The 18,834-nt window shown below is 43.3% G+C and overlaps 1 protein-coding gene across 3 annotated transcripts in view; it reads right to left on the bottom strand.

Annotated features, from left to right (window-relative positions):
• Nucleotides 1–18,834, bottom strand: part of PIAS3 (protein inhibitor of activated STAT 3) — a 189,746-nt gene that overhangs the window by 131,663 nt on the left and 39,249 nt on the right. For all 3 annotated transcript variants that reach the window (XM_069217936.1, XM_069217937.1, XM_069217939.1), the window contains exons 2-4: nucleotides 11,527–11,992; nucleotides 5,752–5,836; nucleotides 136–186 (exon numbers count right to left, since the gene is read on the bottom strand). In XM_069217936.1, the coding sequence (XP_069074037.1) occupies nucleotides 136–186; nucleotides 5,752–5,836; nucleotides 11,527–11,989 (599 nt within the window). In that variant the 5' untranslated portion in view covers nucleotides 11,990–11,992. The remainder of the gene's footprint in view (nucleotides 1–135; nucleotides 187–5,751; nucleotides 5,837–11,526; nucleotides 11,993–18,834) is intronic.

Here is an 18,834-nt window from a genome sequence, read left to right as displayed (position 1 = left end):
TTTCAAAGTAAGAGTCTGCTTTGACCCACGAAAGGGTGTATCCATGACATTTCAACAACAAAAAATAACAATGGAAACATATAATAACACATTATTATATTGTATAAATCAAATCAGCAATAATGTGCATTTTACCTTAACTGAACTTGGACAGTGTAATCACATTTGGCACCCGGCAAGATTTCCCTGCAAAGTGAAAAGAGAAGGCATGCTTGTATTAAAAACAGTGTGGGCAACGTATACAAAGCACAATGCATTTCTCTGAAGAATGTCAATGATTTCCTTTGTTCATTAGGATGTGCTCGTCTGCCCATGCAAGGAATGGCCCTCATTGTGACAGTGGCAGTAAAAACCACCTACCGCCGTGGCGATGGCCGCCAAAAGACCGTCATCAGCCGTCTGCCGTATCATGACCAGAGCTGGATTTCCACCAGAAGAATGGCAGAAATCCGGCTGTGCCGATGGCGGTAAGGTGGCACTGCTGCCAGCAGCAGCACCACACCAGTAGACCGCCGCTGGCCGTATTATGACCATTAATACGGCCTAGCTGTGTTCGGCTTGCGGACGCTGCTGCTGGCAGCAGCGTCCCATCCCGTCTCCTGTCGGAGGACTCCCTTAAACACAGGAAAGTGGGTGCTCCGACAGGGGAGGGGTTGGGGGTGTTGCGTGTTGAATGTGTGTGCATGTATGGAGGTGTGAGTGCGTGTATGGTGTGTGTTCTGTAAATTTGTGCCTGCTTGTATGTATGAAAGTGTGTGCAGATGTGTTTGTGAATGGATGTATGCATGCGTGGATAAATGTGGGATTTGGTGCGTGTATGCATGTGTGAAGGGGGCGTGAATGTAGGGGGGGTTTGGAGAGGAAGGTGGGGGTGAGACTCTGAGGAAGGGGTGGGGAAGACATCTATCAGTGACGGGGAAGGTATTCCCTGTCAATGATAGTACCTACCGCCATGGTTTTCATGGTGGTAAGGGAGCCACGAAAACCATGGCAGTAGGCGGGGTCATAATCCCACAGGTGGAACAGTGCCAGCCGTTGGCCTGGAGATAGTTATTGCCAGCCTGGCAGCTGTTACCGCCATGTTGGTTGGTGTGGTATATTGACGGTTTGGCTTCAGCCAAACCACCAATGTCATAATATGGTGGAAGGTCCCACCAGCCTGTTGGCAGTACTTTCCACCATATTACCGCCGACCGCCAGGATCGTAATGAGGGCCTATATGTCATATCCCTGCGCACTTGCAAACAGCAGAGCAGCTAAACAGACTTGTTGAAGTGTGAAAAAGTAACACACACATTGCAAAAATAGAAATACATGATGTTAGTCTTCAGCAACATCAAAAAGATTAAGCCTACTTACTCTTCAGGACAAAGTAATGCCAACAGTTGCAATTTTTCCTGGGCTACACATTTCACTTTCTGTCCCCTCATTCTGCCCTAACAATCTCCAAATAACACAAACAACAAGCACCATAATGAACAATGCTTTAGTTCTAGTAAATCCAGCCCATACTTTGTATGCACGTTGGCAAAGAGGGAGTGTCTGGATTTTCTCTTACCCAAGTAGCATTGCCCACTTTGGGTAAGGAGGTGATGGTTAAGAAAACTGCTGTATCCTCCGACAGCAGATAGCAGCTAAGGGGGCAGCAGTGCAAGCATAGGAAACCATGTCGGCTAGATGAGAAGCACGCAGATGGTTAAACGGAGTCAGCACAACTGAAGGAAAAAAGGATGCCCTACTTTCCAACATTAAAACTCAGACCATGGTGATGTCCCAACTGAGTGGATGCTGAGAGAAGATGGCAGGGAACAGCCTGACAAAAAGGTGAATTTAAGGCCTTAATCCCTTGTCCACCATTGAGCACTATCACATGCGACAAGGGCATGTACCCAAAGTTGCACAAGCTGATCTGCCTCCTGCACAAAACTTAAATAGAGCTATAAGGCCTGGAGCCCGAAACCTGAATACACTCTTTTTGGTCAATATGAATTGATTGTGGTGGAATAATCTGTTGTGATTACCATAACAGCAGTTACTCATGCAGTAGGAACTGAATTAGGGCAACATACAGAACAGACAACAAGCATATTATTCTGATTCGCTCCATTTATACAGTTTTTTTAAAGGTGTCATAACAAACATCAACAGAACATTCCTCATGAGAGGGAAGGACGGTTGCCCATACAGGAACTAAAAAGCTTGGAAAGGCAATGATAATACTGAGATAACTGGGGGACTCGAACATTATGTACACAAAGGCTGGACGGGCACTTTTAAGAAAAGACTCAGACAGGCAGAAAATTCTATAATGCCAACAATAAGCTACAGCTAACTGAATATACAGCCACAGGCACGATAGATGTTATTCAATTATATGAGGGTGTACATCAAGGCGATATGTGGGTAATGCAATGGACAAGTAGATTTTACCACTCTGATTTTTTGGTAAGGTGCAAAATATGAAGTTGCACATGGGACAGGGAAGCAAAAAGCAATACTGCAATTGACACCTATTGAGTGTATCAACATTCCTGTAAAGCTGGTATTCTAAATACATCTCTGGGAGGTGCTGTGGGAACTACTTATCTCACCCTCTTATTTATGCCCAAAACAATACTCGCTCTGGGGCTAAAAGAGCGGGTCCAGACATACAGCAGGCTGCATCAAGTCTCCCAGCAGTAAGGAAAGCAAACAATTATATCCTCGTATTCTTTTAATATGTGGAAAAGAGATGACTGTGTAGGGAGTTTGTCGATGTGGTATGGTGATTTCAATTGTGTCTTTATTACTAAATTTGATCACTTTACTAGTACTAGGCAAGATTCAAAGAGCAACATGGACTCTGCAGTATATGTGAAGAATATCACTTAGTCGTCGTTTTGAGATTTAGACATGCATAACACCTTAAACTGCAACATATGACCTGGTGACCAAGATCGATTGAGCCTGTCACTCTGAGATACCATTCACTAATGCAATGGATGGATATAGTGTACTGAGAAAACCAGGAGCAACAGCCACTGAATAATCAAACCACACACATGAAGAATATAGCAGGAAATGACTTGTATTCTCTGTCAAGTTAACACTGACCTGCAACTCAATTATCCCTATCAAAGGATGTATTTAAAATGTTTATCAGATGACCTTTTATTTGCAACTAATTAGGAACATGCAAAGTCTTTCAGGGGGGTGAAACGTAAAGACTGGAGGGACAAATATAGAAATTAAAAAAAAAGACAGGGAAAAACCAGGTCAAACACCTGAGGTGGTGGTTTAGCTGGTGATTCTGAAGCATGCAACTTAAACAAAACCTGAAAAAGGAGACAACATAGCCTGTCACGTGGTGATTATTGCAGTGATCCCATGATAACGTGAACAACTATACAGCCATAAACTCTTGAAGGATTTGAAAAACATGCTGCAGTTGATGAATGAATGTTAGCTTGGGATGATAAAGTCAAACGGTAGCCAGGGCAAAAAGGGAGGTGATGCAATGGAGTCATATCATGAGGGTTCTAGTTATCCCAAACACAATGCACTAGTGTTGGACAGTTCAGCTAGAACAAATTTGTAATTCATGTAGGAAGAAAACAGACGGGAGAAAGAATAGATCTGAAACAGCAGATCCCAGAGTCTTGACAATGGATAAATGGGCAGATTTCAAATGTTTTGTGAAACACGTTTTATGACTGGATCGGAGGAGGTAGCAGATCTCCTAATCTTACCATTGCACGATAGCTACATATTTACAATGGTTTACGATTGTCTGGACTCAATCTCTATTTCTTAAGATAAGAGGTTTGTGTATGGTGTATATTTTATCCAGGGATGAATTTGAGAAGAGCAAAAAAAGCACAGGTCAGAAACCGCAATCTTATCTGAATCCCTTAAGAAGCCTTCTCATATTCTGATGTTCAATTTGAAAATGCAAATGAGCCATAGCAGGAAACGAGTGACTAATATTTCGGGTGTATTACAGTCAGGCATTCCTGAACTGCTTGATAGGACCAGGCTTCAGTTGGGAAAAGAACATTAGTATACGAACTTACTAAACGCTGGAATTTGTGCTGTGAAATCTTGGGCAAAAACAACATGTAAGGGATCTAAGTTAAGTACTTTCAGAGTGTACCCTACCCAACGCTCCCTAAGAGATTCACAAGTAACAGTATGGTCTCTTTATGAGACAGAATAAATGGGAAGAATCAGTATTTTAGCATTTCTAATAAGTGCTGTGATCTGGGCAAGTGTGATAGGGCTATGGATAGAGTGTTCCAATGGAGCAGTCTAATTTCATTGACACACAAAGAGAAAATAATCATTGTCATGGCATGGAATAATCTGTAATAGAGAGCCAATTTTATTACGCATGCATATGTTGAAAGCAGAATACTACAGCAAGGGGAGTCGGGGTATTCTCCAACAAGGCAGCACTTTTACATACGAACTACAAACTACACTCATACTAATTATGTAGCGCCATCCTTCTCTACAAACAATACAGATGATTTACGGGCTGCTGAAAGGTAATGTCTTGTGGTTTGTTTTTTATCTAAGTGTACGAAAAAGCTTGCTATGCTAAATATAAGTAACAGGACCTGCTGTACCTCAGGCTTGTATGTTGGTGGTGGGGTGGTTGTTATCAAGTAGTACTATGCTGTTGTGTAATATAAAATAAAGAAGGTGATAAAACACCCTGCTAATGGGGTCCTGAGCTAATAAGAATGAAGATGTTTAGAGAAATCAAGTTAGGAATTAATTAAGAAATAGGTTAATGTGAATTAAGCAATAATGCTGGTACAAATGAGCCAAATGTTTGTAAATTCTTGAAGTAGTGCTCAATGGAAAGCATTTTTTTCAGTGCTCGAGTTCATTCAAATAAACAAGGGAATAAGCATTAAGTTACAAATGAATATAAAAATTACTATGCAACGAGATCAGTGTCCATGAGAAAGGAACAAAGGGCTGGAACTAGTGCTTAAGTTATTAGTTCCTGACCAACGTTACCTGATGTAGAGCTAACAATGCTCCTTTATTATGAGAGGAAAAGTCCTAAAGGAAACATCATTGGGAACAGAGGAACCATTAGAAGGAGCATAACTTCAAACTCAAGCCAAAGTCTTCAAATATCCTGCACAGAGGTGATCATTTTAAAGTGTGCCCTATAACTCAGATTGTTTTAAAAACACTACCACTGGGGCCTTGATTTTATGCAATGCCAGTCTTATTAGCCATTGTGTCAACTAAAAGTACTGTGTATTTGTCGCAAAAGCACAATTTAATTTTTAAATTTCTACTTCAAGTTCAGCATAGATTTTGATCATCTGACTACTAAACATTAACACCTAACCATTCCATACTCCGGTAATTACATCAGGCACCCGAAACGTTCATTAACCAAGCTCCACACCCGTGCAGTGGAGGAGTGGCCCTCGACCATTCACAATGTGAGCAATCTTCTGCTTTGCAAAAAGGAGATCAAGTCTCAAGCAAATTAACAGAAAGCAACAAGGGGCAAAGGGGAGAGGTGTCCAAGACAGCCCAGTTGTGGCTCATTAGACAGTCTTTAGTGTACTTAATCACATATGAAAACCAGAGTCCATTCCTCTGCATCTTTTCTGAAAGGATTCATACAAGGAGACCATGCAGACATTTCAGGCTGATTTACAATATTTTGACAAGTGAGATGCTTCTGAATCAAAACGTTTAGGTACTTCTACAAACAATAGGGATAACTGGGCGTATACTCACCGAGATGTGAGAATCTGTTGTACCTGCTGCGGTGTCAAAGCAAAGGTGAAGTGCGCCTCTTCAAACCTCTGACTGCTTGTGGAAGCTTAAAAGAACAGACAGCAAGAAAAAAGGACAATAATTCACGAGGAGGATAGCATGTGACAGTCTCACAGCGGTATCACTAGTAACAGAAGATATGAATAAAAACAAACTAACACACCAGACCACCAACCACTCTCACCCACGATTCCAACTGTCTGTATTGTGCATCTTAAGCTGGGTTACTATTCTGCAACTCAATTCTGTGCACTTTATCATCTCATTTTCATTTAAAACACGATCAAACATTTCTCTGGCTGAAGTGTTCCTCCTTCTAGTTTAGGGCTCCCTTCTTTGAGGCTTGGAATTTGGCATTTATAAGTTGAGGTTCCTTTTTAGAGACAGTCCTGTTTTTTGTTCATCTGAATTTATTTGTGTATGTAGATTAGGACCAGCACTAAACATATTTGCCCACACTATCTTGCCAACTAAGTTGTTCCTCGTACCACCTGGACAAGCATTGATAGGTACAAGGGATGTGCTGTCCATCTGATGCCTCACGGAGCTTCTCTTCCACCTTCATTCATTTATGTTTATTACGATAGGCACTTTAAGCTAAGGGCCTGGGGTAATCAAGAACTGCAGTTTAATTTTTAGTCCGACGTTCTCAATTTCATATTAGTCAAAGTGGGCTGCAGGCAACAACTGATGATTATACCTGCAAGCTAGCCTCCCATGCTTAGCCTGCTCCAAGTGGTCTTCACTCAGGGCTTTGGAGACTGAATGAGTTATCTGTGCCTTGATGTGTGCAAGATAGGAATATTTAATACTCGTGCCAGTGTATAAACAAGACACTAATTGTGCATCTAAAAGCGAACCAATACCAAACAGCCTGGCGGGCGATTTAACCACATCGCTTTTCTTCAGCCAAACCTGAGACAACTTCACTGGCTTAAGCCAAAGTTTATTTTAAGATGCTATGTCTAGTCCACTACTTTCCAGAATTTTTCGAAACACAACCCTCTTTTTAGCATACTTCATAATTACAGAGAAATGCGTTTTATTTTTTGCTTTCCGAACTGATGAATGTGTGTAGTTCATTTACAGGTGTTTACATTTTGTTGTGTGTTTAAAAAACATGTCCTACAGCTTTTCCTTTCACACTATCTGTACCCCAGTAGAATTATCACATAATTCACTTTAAGTTCGTAACTCAGACTGCAAAGTGAGAAAAGTTTGCAAACACCAATCCTCAAGTAAAAAATAAAAAAGCAACAATTTTCATAAGACATAGGCTGGCGTTTGAACTCTGTCCTAGGTCACTGAAGCGCAGCAAAAGTGCAAATATAAATCTCTATTTATTGGTTGGAATTTCATGAACCACCAAAAACGGCCACACTAGCCTAGGACATAAATTTTTGTGTGAACCTGTTCCTCACTTTTTGTCTACAAAAAGCTGCACCAATACCATTCCCCCTGAAACTTAAGATCATCTCAAAAGTGCCCCCTTAGAGTTCCCTCCTTTTATAGATTCTAAATTGGCTGTTGAGCTTTCCGAGGTTTATCTCCTAAGTTATGGAATGCATTATCAGCCGACATAACTGCCTTGCCTTACCATCAATGTGGCCTTCTGCCCTGGGACCGATGGGCAAAAGAGCACTTAAGAAGTCAATTTAACATTACATAACCAACGAAAAACAAGTTTCAGCGTCACATCTTTGAAAGTCAACGGTTTCCAAAATAAAATGGAGCAATGCACAGTCACAAGCTTGCTACACTATGCTCCTCCAATAAACTTTAACAGACCCAGAAAGCACGTTATAGAACGATACGATAAAGGAGAAGTATGGCGAGCACAATTTCTACCAAAAGTGAGGATATACGGGTGACTAGAACAGGTTGTGATGATACAGGAGTTTCCAAAGACACAATCGTTCAGTGGGTTAAAGCAGAGTTTATAGACAAGGTGCAATTCTGAGTCCAAACTATTATAACCCAAATGAGGATAACAGTGTAAAAATCATGAAACATTTATTGGAGCCAGCCCATTACTGTATATCTATGTAATTAGAAAACAGCAATTTAAAAAATAAGCTTGTCTAAAAACATGATTTATTACGGTAATATAAACCAGATTACGTAATTCTGGCACTATTTTGGTTTTTAAGATCTGAGATGGCATAAATTCCAATATTACAAAATGTGTGCATTTCCCCTGCCCACCTAACCTTTAAAATTCAAGATTATATGTATTTGAACAAATATGATAATTCCCATGGGTCCAGCCTCAACTCCCCTTCCTGTCCCCATGGTGGCCGTTGTCAAGTGTGTCAATCGGGGCGAGTGGTCAGAGATGCCTCTGGGCAAGAAATCTGTATGGATAAATCTGTGCGGTGTCGGCATGCTGTCAGATAGTAGTCCAGTCTGGACATTGATTGATTTTGGTTGGAAGTATAAATGTATCGTCTAGGTCCCGAGTGTCCCTCCTGCCACATTTCCGCTATTCTCAGGGAATCAAGGAAGGAGTCGAGATCGGAATATGGCCAGGGTCTAACCCCAGAAGTGCTGTCTTGATCATTTCGGCCTGTAGGGTCAAATTAAGACCCCCACCAATGGGGAGAAGAGCCTCTGGAGGTTTTGCTTCCCATCTTCCCATTTTGTCTATCTCCTCAGTCTGCAGCCCTGAGCGGGGGTGGGCGAGTAAAAGCACTCTAGCAACAGGGTATTCCCACTTCAACATCCACTTACTCTCACCTGGCACCCAAGCATGTCCACACATGTTCGGGTCACTAGGAATCGAAGGGACCTGCACAGTGGAATGCACACTCCCCAGGAGTGCAGTGAGAGACTCACAAGGTCCCGCAAGGTATAACTGCTGTGGTTCCACACCCGGCAGGTATTGCCTGCCAGGTGAGTTTCCTGTAGTAGAATTAATTCTGGATTTTGTTGCGCCAAGTATTTCCACAGGACTCCCATTTAAGCTCACTGCCCAGGTTGCTCACATTCCAGGATCGCAACTTGAATGTTTGCCCTAGCTTGGCGGAATACTCCACTGGCTCCCCATCAACAAGAGGATTACCTTCCGACTCCTGACCCACGCACACAAAGCCCTCCACAACCTCGGACCCAAACTGATCAACAGCCGCGTCTCCTTCTACACCCCCCCCGCGCACTCTACGTTCCGCCGGTCAGGCCCTGGCAGCTGTACCCCGCATCCGCAAAGCCACCGCCGGAGGAAGATCCTTCTCCTTCTTGGCAGCGAAGACCAGGAACTCGCTGCCCAGCCACCTTCGCGCCATACCTGACCACCTCTCCTTCAGAAGGCAGCTCAAGACCTGGCTCTTCGAGCACTGACCCCCCCCCCCCCCCAGCGCCTTGAGACCCTTTATGGGTGAGTAGCGCGCTTTATAAATGCGAATGATTGATTGATTGATTGATTGAATACGGTGGATGCATCACCACATGAGAGGACTACGTGCTGAGGTTCTACAAGTAAATGGTGACTTAGTAGGTATCTAGCTTGGCGGAATACAGTGGATGCATCACCACATGAGATGACTACGTGCTAAGGTTCTACAAGTAAATGGTGACTCAGTAGGTATCTAGAACAACCCCCCTAAATTCCCCACCTAACCCACTCATGCTGTGGATCTAAAACTATCCCCTCCACAATGCTCGAAGTGTTTGTCGCACCAACATATCAACCTGAAATTTCATTTGCAACTACCAAAGATATTCACACAAGAATTAAGGGAAGCTGGGGCCCTGTGGCATTGTTGCTTTTTGCTGGCCTTGGCTGGGTTCGCACAGTCTGGACCACTAGGTCACCAGGTCCATTATCCACCAGAGGTACCGACAAGCATCTGTCAATCTTTGATCAATAATGTCTGCTGTAATTAGGGTGATGACTGGCATGGGTGTCTTCCATTCTGTCTCGAGGGCCCTCAGACCTGCTGGAAGCTTCCTCTGAATCCCTTAATAGGGCTTCCTATAGGCTGCCTGTGACCAGGAAGTGACGGTGCTGTATGTCAGCAACCACTCTGGCCCTTTCCGTCTCCGCTTGTCCTTTGGTCGGGGTCACACTTGGGTGTTTATGTGGCTTGCATTGTACTCTCTGTTTGTGGCAGTCCGCAGGTCTGACAATCTCTCGCACCTCTGGGAGTGGGAAGCCCCGTTTCTTAAGCCAATTCAACACCTGTGAGGGCAGCTGTAAAGAAGCACGATTCTCGATTATCCACTCTATGTAGTTTCGCTGGGAAGAAAAGAGCGTATTTCAGATTTAATTACCAGAGATGTCTCTGTACACTTAGAAAAAATTCTTGTTGGTGCTGTACTGCCGTGGTATAGTCCAGGTATATGTTCACTAGGCCACCCTATATCTGTCATGGGTGTGAGCCACTTGAGGATGTGATCTCGGTCTCAAAAGTTAAGTTGGTGGCCTACAATAGGCCAGGGGGGCAACCTGAGCATCAGCGATCTGACCGGCAACCTGTGTGCCAGTTCAACTATAAACATGGTATATGCTTTGATTCCAAGTGCCTCCGAGAGGAACCAGTCTTCCCGAAACAGCTCCATGCCGGGCCTTCAGATATTCTCTGGAACCTCCACCACCCTCATATTTGTTGCAGCGTGAGCACCCTGCCCTATCGTCCAACCTGACCAGTAAATGTTTAACAGTACTCCGAATGGCCTGGATCCTCTTGTCACTCTATGTGACCGTGGGCTCCAGCCGAGCCAGTGTGTTTTCCGCTACAGAAGCCTGCCTAGTACTCCCCACTAGGCTACCTCAGAATCAGGTCTCTCTCTAGGTCAAGCATGAATCGTGGGCATCCTACAGGCCCTCCCCTGTCTGTTATGAGCCCATAGGCCGGTTTTGCATCTCGCCTGCTTCACTTGTCCTTGTTCTCTCTGGGTACTTCACCCCCCCGGGGCAGTAGCACCCTCTCAGGCCTGGCCTCTAGGGTTCGAACCCAGCTGGAGACGGGTACTTGCAATCATGCTGCGGTGGTAGCCATCTTGCAGGGGCGGCGCCGTAGAAGAGCTTCTTCTCTCCCGCTGTGCCAAGAGCCACCCTGCACCTATTCATGCAAGCCCCCCCCCCCCCCACACACACACAGTTCAGCAGCTTCCCCCTGATCACTGCATTGCCAGTCAGATCTGGTGTCCTCTGGGGTGGGGGGGGGTCTGGTGGTGAGGGGGGTGAGGGGGGAATGGGTGTCAAGGCCCACAATTAATACCTTTAGCAAACTGTTTCTATCCACTTAATACCCCTGATTTTTTTTTGTTGCATCGGACTACCTAATTTTGGGGCATTTACTATGATAATGTCTCACTCACTGTAAATTCACATCACAGGAGCTGAAAATGCTAACCACCACGGTCCGCCTTTTAAGACAAGGTCGCTGCTGCACAGCTTGGTTAAGAGGCTCTGCTCTGATTACACAGAACAGGACAGCACGTGTGTGCAAGCTGCACATACGAGACCAAAGTCTTGACTCTTCAGTGATTGGTACAGATGTGGTGTAGGTGGTGGGGAGGAAATCTGCATCAAGCTGCACACTGGTCCAGCAACACTGGTGTTATCAATGCCAATGTAATATATATCTTACACTCCACTGTGCTGTAAAGATTAAAACAACTTGATAAGTTTTGCTTGCAAGAACATCCACTACTCTCTAGAATTCAAGAATACAGGAAAAATAGTCAACAAAACATAAATTAAACAAGCAAACCCCTTCCTTAGGATGTACTCACCAAGTGTGGTGGGTTTTATGAGTTCGTCATAAACGTCGTAGAAAGGCAGCCTCTTCATTTTGACATCAGGGTGGACAGGATGAATGGGTGGAGAAAGGTGTTGCAAGTCCACTTCATGCTTAGGGCCCAACATGGGCATGGGGGGTAACAAAGTGGCAGGAATACCAGACCCTGTAGGACTGGTATCGTAGGCCAAGTGGCATACTGCGCTTTGAGTCAGAGCAGCAGCCGAGGGCAAGTTCACTGCCTGCATGTGAAGCATTGATAGCTCTGTCGGGCTCAAGATCTTGCGAGGTAACCTCCGCCGATAAAGCTCCTTGATCTTCATTTGGACAGCAGGGCTGCAACCGGACTTCACCAAATGCAAAGATTTTGTCAGTAGCTCGTGTTTCCTTCCAGTTTTATTTCTGCCAGCAAAACCCAAAAGCACCTGCAGCTCAGATACCCTCAAGCTCATAACCATGTGCTGCAAAACAAGGGAAACAGACAAAACGATTTTTATATGTTCATTTCGAATGAGAAAGTCAAGCTGGACATACAAGAACATTGTAACTAAAGTACTGCTTCAGAATTAAATGATTTACAAGTTATGATACTCCGAGCTCAAAGGGCACCCGCTGCCATTGCAGGATTTTCAGGAGATAGTGGGTGTCTGTTACCTGATTTCGTGGTTTCCTTTGCAAACTAGAGTTTGATTTGGCTAGTAAAGATGTACTACTGCAAATGTGTTTGTACCTATGAGCATGTTCCTAGGTGACTACATCCACTTCATTAACTTCACTGTGAATGCTCTTGGGATTTGATGAGTGAGACACTAGTGAAATTCTTACGCAGTTTCTAGTGAAGCATACTGACTGCACAGCAGAAGAGTGCAAATGTGTGAGTGTGAAAGTATTTCTTTCTCCGACTATATAGTTGCGTGCCAAAATAAAAAGTCACACATTAATAAAACAGTTAAAGATCTAAGATGCCGAAAGGGCCAACATAAAATTTGACAAACATTCCTGGTAAATAGAACAACCAACTTACAAAACCTTATGTGAAAGAATCTTTACCACAACATCCCTGTTTAGAATAAATCCATATTCATTTACACAATACACCTTTGTATTAAAAAAAAGTAAACTAACTTCTGTTTTGCTGGGGTGTAGGTCCTTGCAGCATCAAGTGTTGCTTTAACCCGATATACATAATAAAGGAAAAGGAACACACAGTAAAAAGACCCCCTGCACTATAGTAGCATATAATTGTGTGGTAGACAAAATTCAATTTATTATAAACGCTGAAAACCTATCATCATCTACGGAAATAGCTAAACCAAGTTATCATAGAGCTAGAAAGATACCCTCCAATATAGTCAAAATGGATCGCTGTGCTTAACATATGTCACTTCAAATAATTGTCAGGGTCATTCCATTTTTATTCAATCAATAGTTCAAGCCGCGCACTATCATATTTACCAAGAAGACTATGCTTCAATAAATTCACGAAGGACTATTTGACAGGGAAGGATATTCTCTAGTATCACCAGTACAGAAAGCCTCAATGTGAGAACATGCCATGATGCTCCACTTCCTCATGAGACAGCACAGTCTAAAGAAGACCACTGATAACTTCTGTGGTGGAAGGGGTGGACGGATTAGTAGTGCAGTACCAAAGCAATTTTGGAATCTTATTAACTCTCCCCATAACATCTACCTCAAACATGGAGGTGGGCAGGTCAGTGAGTAATCTGTTGCTAGGAAGAGTATGTATCTGAAAGATCATTTTTGTGGGAAAGAAATGTTTTCTTCGGATAGCTACTTCCTGCAGGACAGATTCCTGAGCAATACCTTGCCAAGTAGGAGGGTAGATTGGCGGTTAAACTGGGAAATACTGCAAAACAGATTTGCCAAAGTGACCATCCCTATTCACCTGCGCAGGTCACAAAGTAATGGTTGGCAAAGGGGTGCAGGGATGCCCATGTTGCTGCCTTACAGATCTCAGTGGTGGATTTGCCTCCAGTGGAATGAGCTCTGATCCCTTCCGGAGGTTCCTTCTTAGCCAGAGAATGGTAGGTCTAGTTGCAGGGAATAATCCACGTGGATAAGGGCCTTTTCTGCACTGCCTTGCCTTTCCTGGCACCACAATACCCTACAAAGAGCTGGTCATATGTCCTTGGTATGGCCCAAGTAGAAGTTGACTGCTGGTCTAGGATCCGACCTGGCAACTGCTCCTCATACTTAGTAGAATTGGCAGAGGATAGATGGTGGAGAGAGGAGTGGCAACACCAAGTTATCAGGATACAAATAATTTTAAAGTGGACAACAACTGCCTATTGGGCAAAAGCAATGGAGTTGGACGATACAAGTTTGTCAATACTTTCAGAAAATGCAACACAATGTGGGACTTGAACAAAGAAGTCTGAGTAATGCCAACAAAGCAACTAAGTAGCCCTTGACAGTAACTACCACACACCCCTCTGGACAAGGAAAAAATATGAACTGTAAGATCTAATACAACTTAAGTCTGCATGGGGTGCAAGTTGTTATCCACACACTATGCAACAGAGTTGCTTTATTTTCCAGAGTAAGCAGACTTTGTGGAGGGGGGGCACACTGACAAGTTGATTTTTATCACCTCTGGTGGCAACTAGAAGTTCAGATGTCCAGCTCAATCCCCAGGCATAAAGATGGAGCCCTCGAAAATTGGGGGCTGCATAAATATTCATCCTAACTGGGAGGGAAGGTACATTCTGAATGGCAATATGACTGAAACGCATCCCCCCAGGCCTTCTCTCAGCAGAAACTGGAAGGCACAGAACTGCTGGCATCGAGTATTTTCCCAGGAGGTGAACAGGTTCACCTGAGGAGTGCCCCACTGGGCGAAGATATCCTTGACCACCTCTAGTAGGAGGTGCCACTCATGATCAGTAAGATAAAGCAGCTTAGGCTTTCAGCTCTGACATTTAGAGACCCCGCCAGGTAACTGGTGGTCAGCCAGGTGTTTTGACAGTGAACCCAAGACCACAGTCTGAAAGCTTTCAGGCAAAGGAGATGAGACCCTACTCTCCCTTGCTTGTTAATGTACCACATCGCTGTTGTGTTATACGTCAAGATCTGGATGGGCCGACCTTGGGTGGAGGGGAGGAAGGCCTTGAGTGCCAGCCGAATTGCTAACAGGTTGATGTAAAGCACATGTCCCTCTGGACACCAAAGGCCTCTGAGCTTAATATTCACAAGATGAGCTCCCCAACCTAAGGTGGAGGCGTTCATCACTATGGTAGCCACTGCTTGCAGAGACACCACTGCAGGGCCCTCATGTGCCAATATGCATGAACGACTAAGAGAATGCAGAAAGCCATGAGACCTGTGAGTCAAAGGACCTTCAGAACTGGAACTCATGCGTTGTGTTCGAAAGACTGAACCACTTCTCGAATGTCAGTAATCCATTGAGGTAGAGAAAAGGTTTGAAACAGAGTGACGTCCAGCACTATGAACATAAGTTGTTGGGCGGGCCTTAGGTGATATTTAGAACATTGAATGCGCAACTCAGATCGTTAGCGACACTCTTGACTGCAGATGGTGTAACCACACCTTTAACTAGTGGTCCATGTGGGGAAAAAACTGGTGCACCACCCATTCGGAGATGGCATGCAACCACTGCCATCAATTTTGTGAAATCGTCACAGGAGTTGTCAGCTGTGCCTTTGCTGGCCTTGAACCTCTCAAATACGGATTGTGCCTTATACCAGAAGGCATGCCCGTTCAAACGGGAGGTCCATGAGGTTGGCTAAGACAACAGGGGAGAAGGTAGAAGTGTGTCGCCAGGTGAGCCTGCGGATGGTGATAGAGGTACCCCCACAGCCTTGGCTACAGAATCAGCAGTATCCATTTTTTTATTATATGGCATGATGCGTTCTTCGAAGTGTGCCCTCACGTCCTATGGCACGTGAGGTACAAACTTCTAGCTATATCCTAGATGTAGAGCAAAAGGGAGATGGTTGAGAGGCTTCAATGCCATAATCCTCATGGAAAATGTCTCTTTCTCCCAGGCCTCCAGGAGCTTTGACTCACTATCTGAGAGAAATATTGGGAAGGTTGGTCCCAGCCAACTGCCCAGGTGAGCACGATGCTGAGATAACTAGGCTTTCAGGTTAAGGATGAAAAAAGAGAAATGGTGGTTCTTCTATGGCAGAACCGTTGCATCGTGCCACAAGCCTGCTGACCACTAAAGCAGAAGTTGGTTTATCCCAGGCCACCAGGTCTGGATCCAGAAGGGCTTCATTAATAGGCAGTTACGGGCTGCCCACCGACTACCACAGGATTTTCCTTCTCAGAGCTGGTTGTCATTGAGACGACTGACTCCACCTTGAACGCTCCGTGCTGAAGGTTTTGGTGGTGGCCCTATTGTCCTAGGGCCACCACAGGCTGAGTTATGGGCAGAAATGGTGTGAAAAAGAATGCTTGCAAAGCATTATGGGTCGAGTTTTCCCAAGTGCAGTGAATATTGTAGTACTGGCTCTCCTGCTGTGCCTAGTAAGCCATGTTGCGGATTCCTGTGTTTTTTGGTAAAGCATTTATCAATTATAAGTGTTTTGAGAAAGCTATGGAGCGCGAAAGGGAAAGCCAAAAGAAATTACTCTGATTAGGTAACAGTGTGAACAATGTGACCTGCTCTTCAATACTGCCGATGGAGTTCCCGCTGTTGGTGATGTGAGCGCTGTGAAGGCCATGGCTGCCATGGAGCACAAAGGAGAGAGACAAAATAAAAAAAGTAGTTCGCCCACACAAATATATTGGCAATCATGCAATTATCCATGTAAAGGGGTCAGTCTGCAAGGCGGTAACAAAACCGTCCAAAGGCGGGACAAACAAAGCATTTACCAATGACATCACGGGATTTTAGAAAGGCAAGTTCATGAACAACTGAAAGTGATGGCCGTGAGGTGGGCATGGTTAAAAGCCCATAAATAGATAACAACAGGTAGGTGCACTCTCAACCAATAAAGAACTGCAAGCTGCACCATTGCTACCTTTCAATGAAAACTTAGAAGCTGTATCCCAGTCTTCGTAAAATAGGTCAGGGGAGCAGTTTTGAGACAATACTATGGAAAAGAAAAAACATACAGAATATCATTGGCGTAACTCAAACTGCAGTGGCAGAGCCAAGATACTCCATAACAGAGCCTGAGGTGTGAGTATATGTGCAAATTTAGGATACTACTGTAGGACATGCCATTCTTGAAAGGCATGTACCACAGGCAACTAGTCAGCATTTTTTTTTTTTAAATAAATGGTGGAACAAGGAACGTTTCTGCCAGAAGAGCTATTCAAGTTTGCGTAAATACATATCTAATATAGAGCACTTTCAAGGAAAAATGTGGCAGCAGATTATTAGGCACAGCTAAAATGTGACGTGGGCGATGAAGTGAATGATGATGACGACATGGCCACCACAAAGTGTTGAAGGAAAAGAAAATATGAAAAGAGTCAGTAAGTATGTATTAGCGTATGCAATGGAGTTGGATCTTGAATATAACTTTTGAATAATTTATGTGCAATAATTAGTTCCCAACATGGGAGTAGTCTTGAAAGTTGCAGGAAAAAGAAGTCTATAGTTCATGTGCATTTGTTCGTTCCCAACATGGGAATAATCTTGAAAGTTGCAGGAAGAAAACAGCAGACACGTGTTTCGCCCCTCGCTGTGTGTTCACCTAGGGCTTTCTCAAGGCTGCTAGTAATGGAGAATGGGATAATCAGGTTTCAAATGCAAAAAAAGGCTATTTTTTTCTGCATTTCTCAAGACTTTTTCCATGACGGAAACCAATAAATGCACCTGAATCACAACACGTGGACCTGATGAATTATTAACTGCTTGCAACCTGCAATAGCATGTCTACTTCTTTAACATGAATCAAGTGGTTTCTTGACTTAAGTACTTTCAGATTTTTGCTTCTTCAGGGAATTACTGGTCCATACCCTCACCAGAGTTCCCACCCACAAATTAATACTTTTCTTCGGGCATTCTTATAGGAAGGGAATTTTGAACCTTCTTTATTTGAGTTCAAACTGTTGTTAAAAACATGCTGACATATAAAACAGCATCACAATCAGAAAGTTGCAATAAAAACTGATCAGCAATTTCCACCTGTCTAACATTACAGCATCTCTTTCTTAAAAGCAGAATTAAAAACATCTTAGTAAATCTGTCATTAAATGTGCACAAAAAAGCAAAGTGCATCATTGTTTAACCAGAGGTAGCATCGCACGGGCAAGGAGCATCATCTAGGTGGTGTGAAAACCCTAAATGGAAACACAACAAAAATATAACTGTGTCTGCCCTAAAACAGAACAGCAATCATCGCTCCCATTGTCCTTCCGCGTGCTGTAAGTAGGTAGGTAGGTAACTTTATTGCAGGATTACTTAAAATCGTTGCACAAAATACAATAAACATGCATAGAATAAAATACATCTTTTCATATGCTATAATAAAATAGTATAATCACAGCAGTGAAAGTGCAGAGGCCAATAGAGACTGTCCTAGCAATCTGATATTAAGTCAATTATTATAAATTCTGAGTCTTAGCAGTAAAGTGTGAATGCCATAAAGTACTATAATCACAGCAATGAGTTTGCAAGAGCCAATAGAGGCTGTCTTAAAAGTCTGGTATCTCTTCTGTTGTTATACAATTCTAAAACTTAGACATGATAGTGCAAATGCCGTAAAATACTATAAACACAGCAATGAAAGTGCAAGTGCCTATAAAAATTATCCAGACAGTCTGGTACTGCATCTGTTATTATAAAAGTCTGAGAATTTTAGGAGTAAATGGGCAGATACCTACACCAGTTTTTCCATCCATTTTCACGCTAAAAGAAATTCATAGATATTTCCTATCTGTCAACTTTATCATCATATACTAAGTTAAGAGTCTAGAGTCACATTAAATCAAAAGCGAGCTCTACCACACAAGGGAATCAAATACTGAATAATGTGTTCTGCCTATTAATTCGCTTGGACGTACAACAATAGAGCTAAACCAAGCTTGAACAATTACCATATTATCATGTTGCACATCGGACTTATGTATCTAGGATCCAATAAGTTGCATGTCATAGTATAGTGTGAACCACCAATTTCATTAATGAACATATGTTATCCTAGACATTTTAAGCAGAATACAGGGAAAAGTGGTGGAGTTTCAGAATTGACACCCCGAGAGGTGACTCAAAAATAAACATATTAAAGCACAGAGGCATGTGTCATCATAGGTAAGATAAAAAGTTGACATAAGAGTAAAAACAGGATAAACAGAATATGAAGAG

The sequence above is a fragment of the Pleurodeles waltl genome, chromosome 12, assembly GCF_031143425.1.
Source record: "Pleurodeles waltl isolate 20211129_DDA chromosome 12, aPleWal1.hap1.20221129, whole genome shotgun sequence".
NCBI classification, from domain to species: domain Eukaryota; kingdom Metazoa; phylum Chordata; class Amphibia; order Caudata; family Salamandridae; genus Pleurodeles; species Pleurodeles waltl.
Note: the sequence above shows the minus strand (reverse complement) of the source record. Positions and strands in the feature narration are given on the sequence as shown.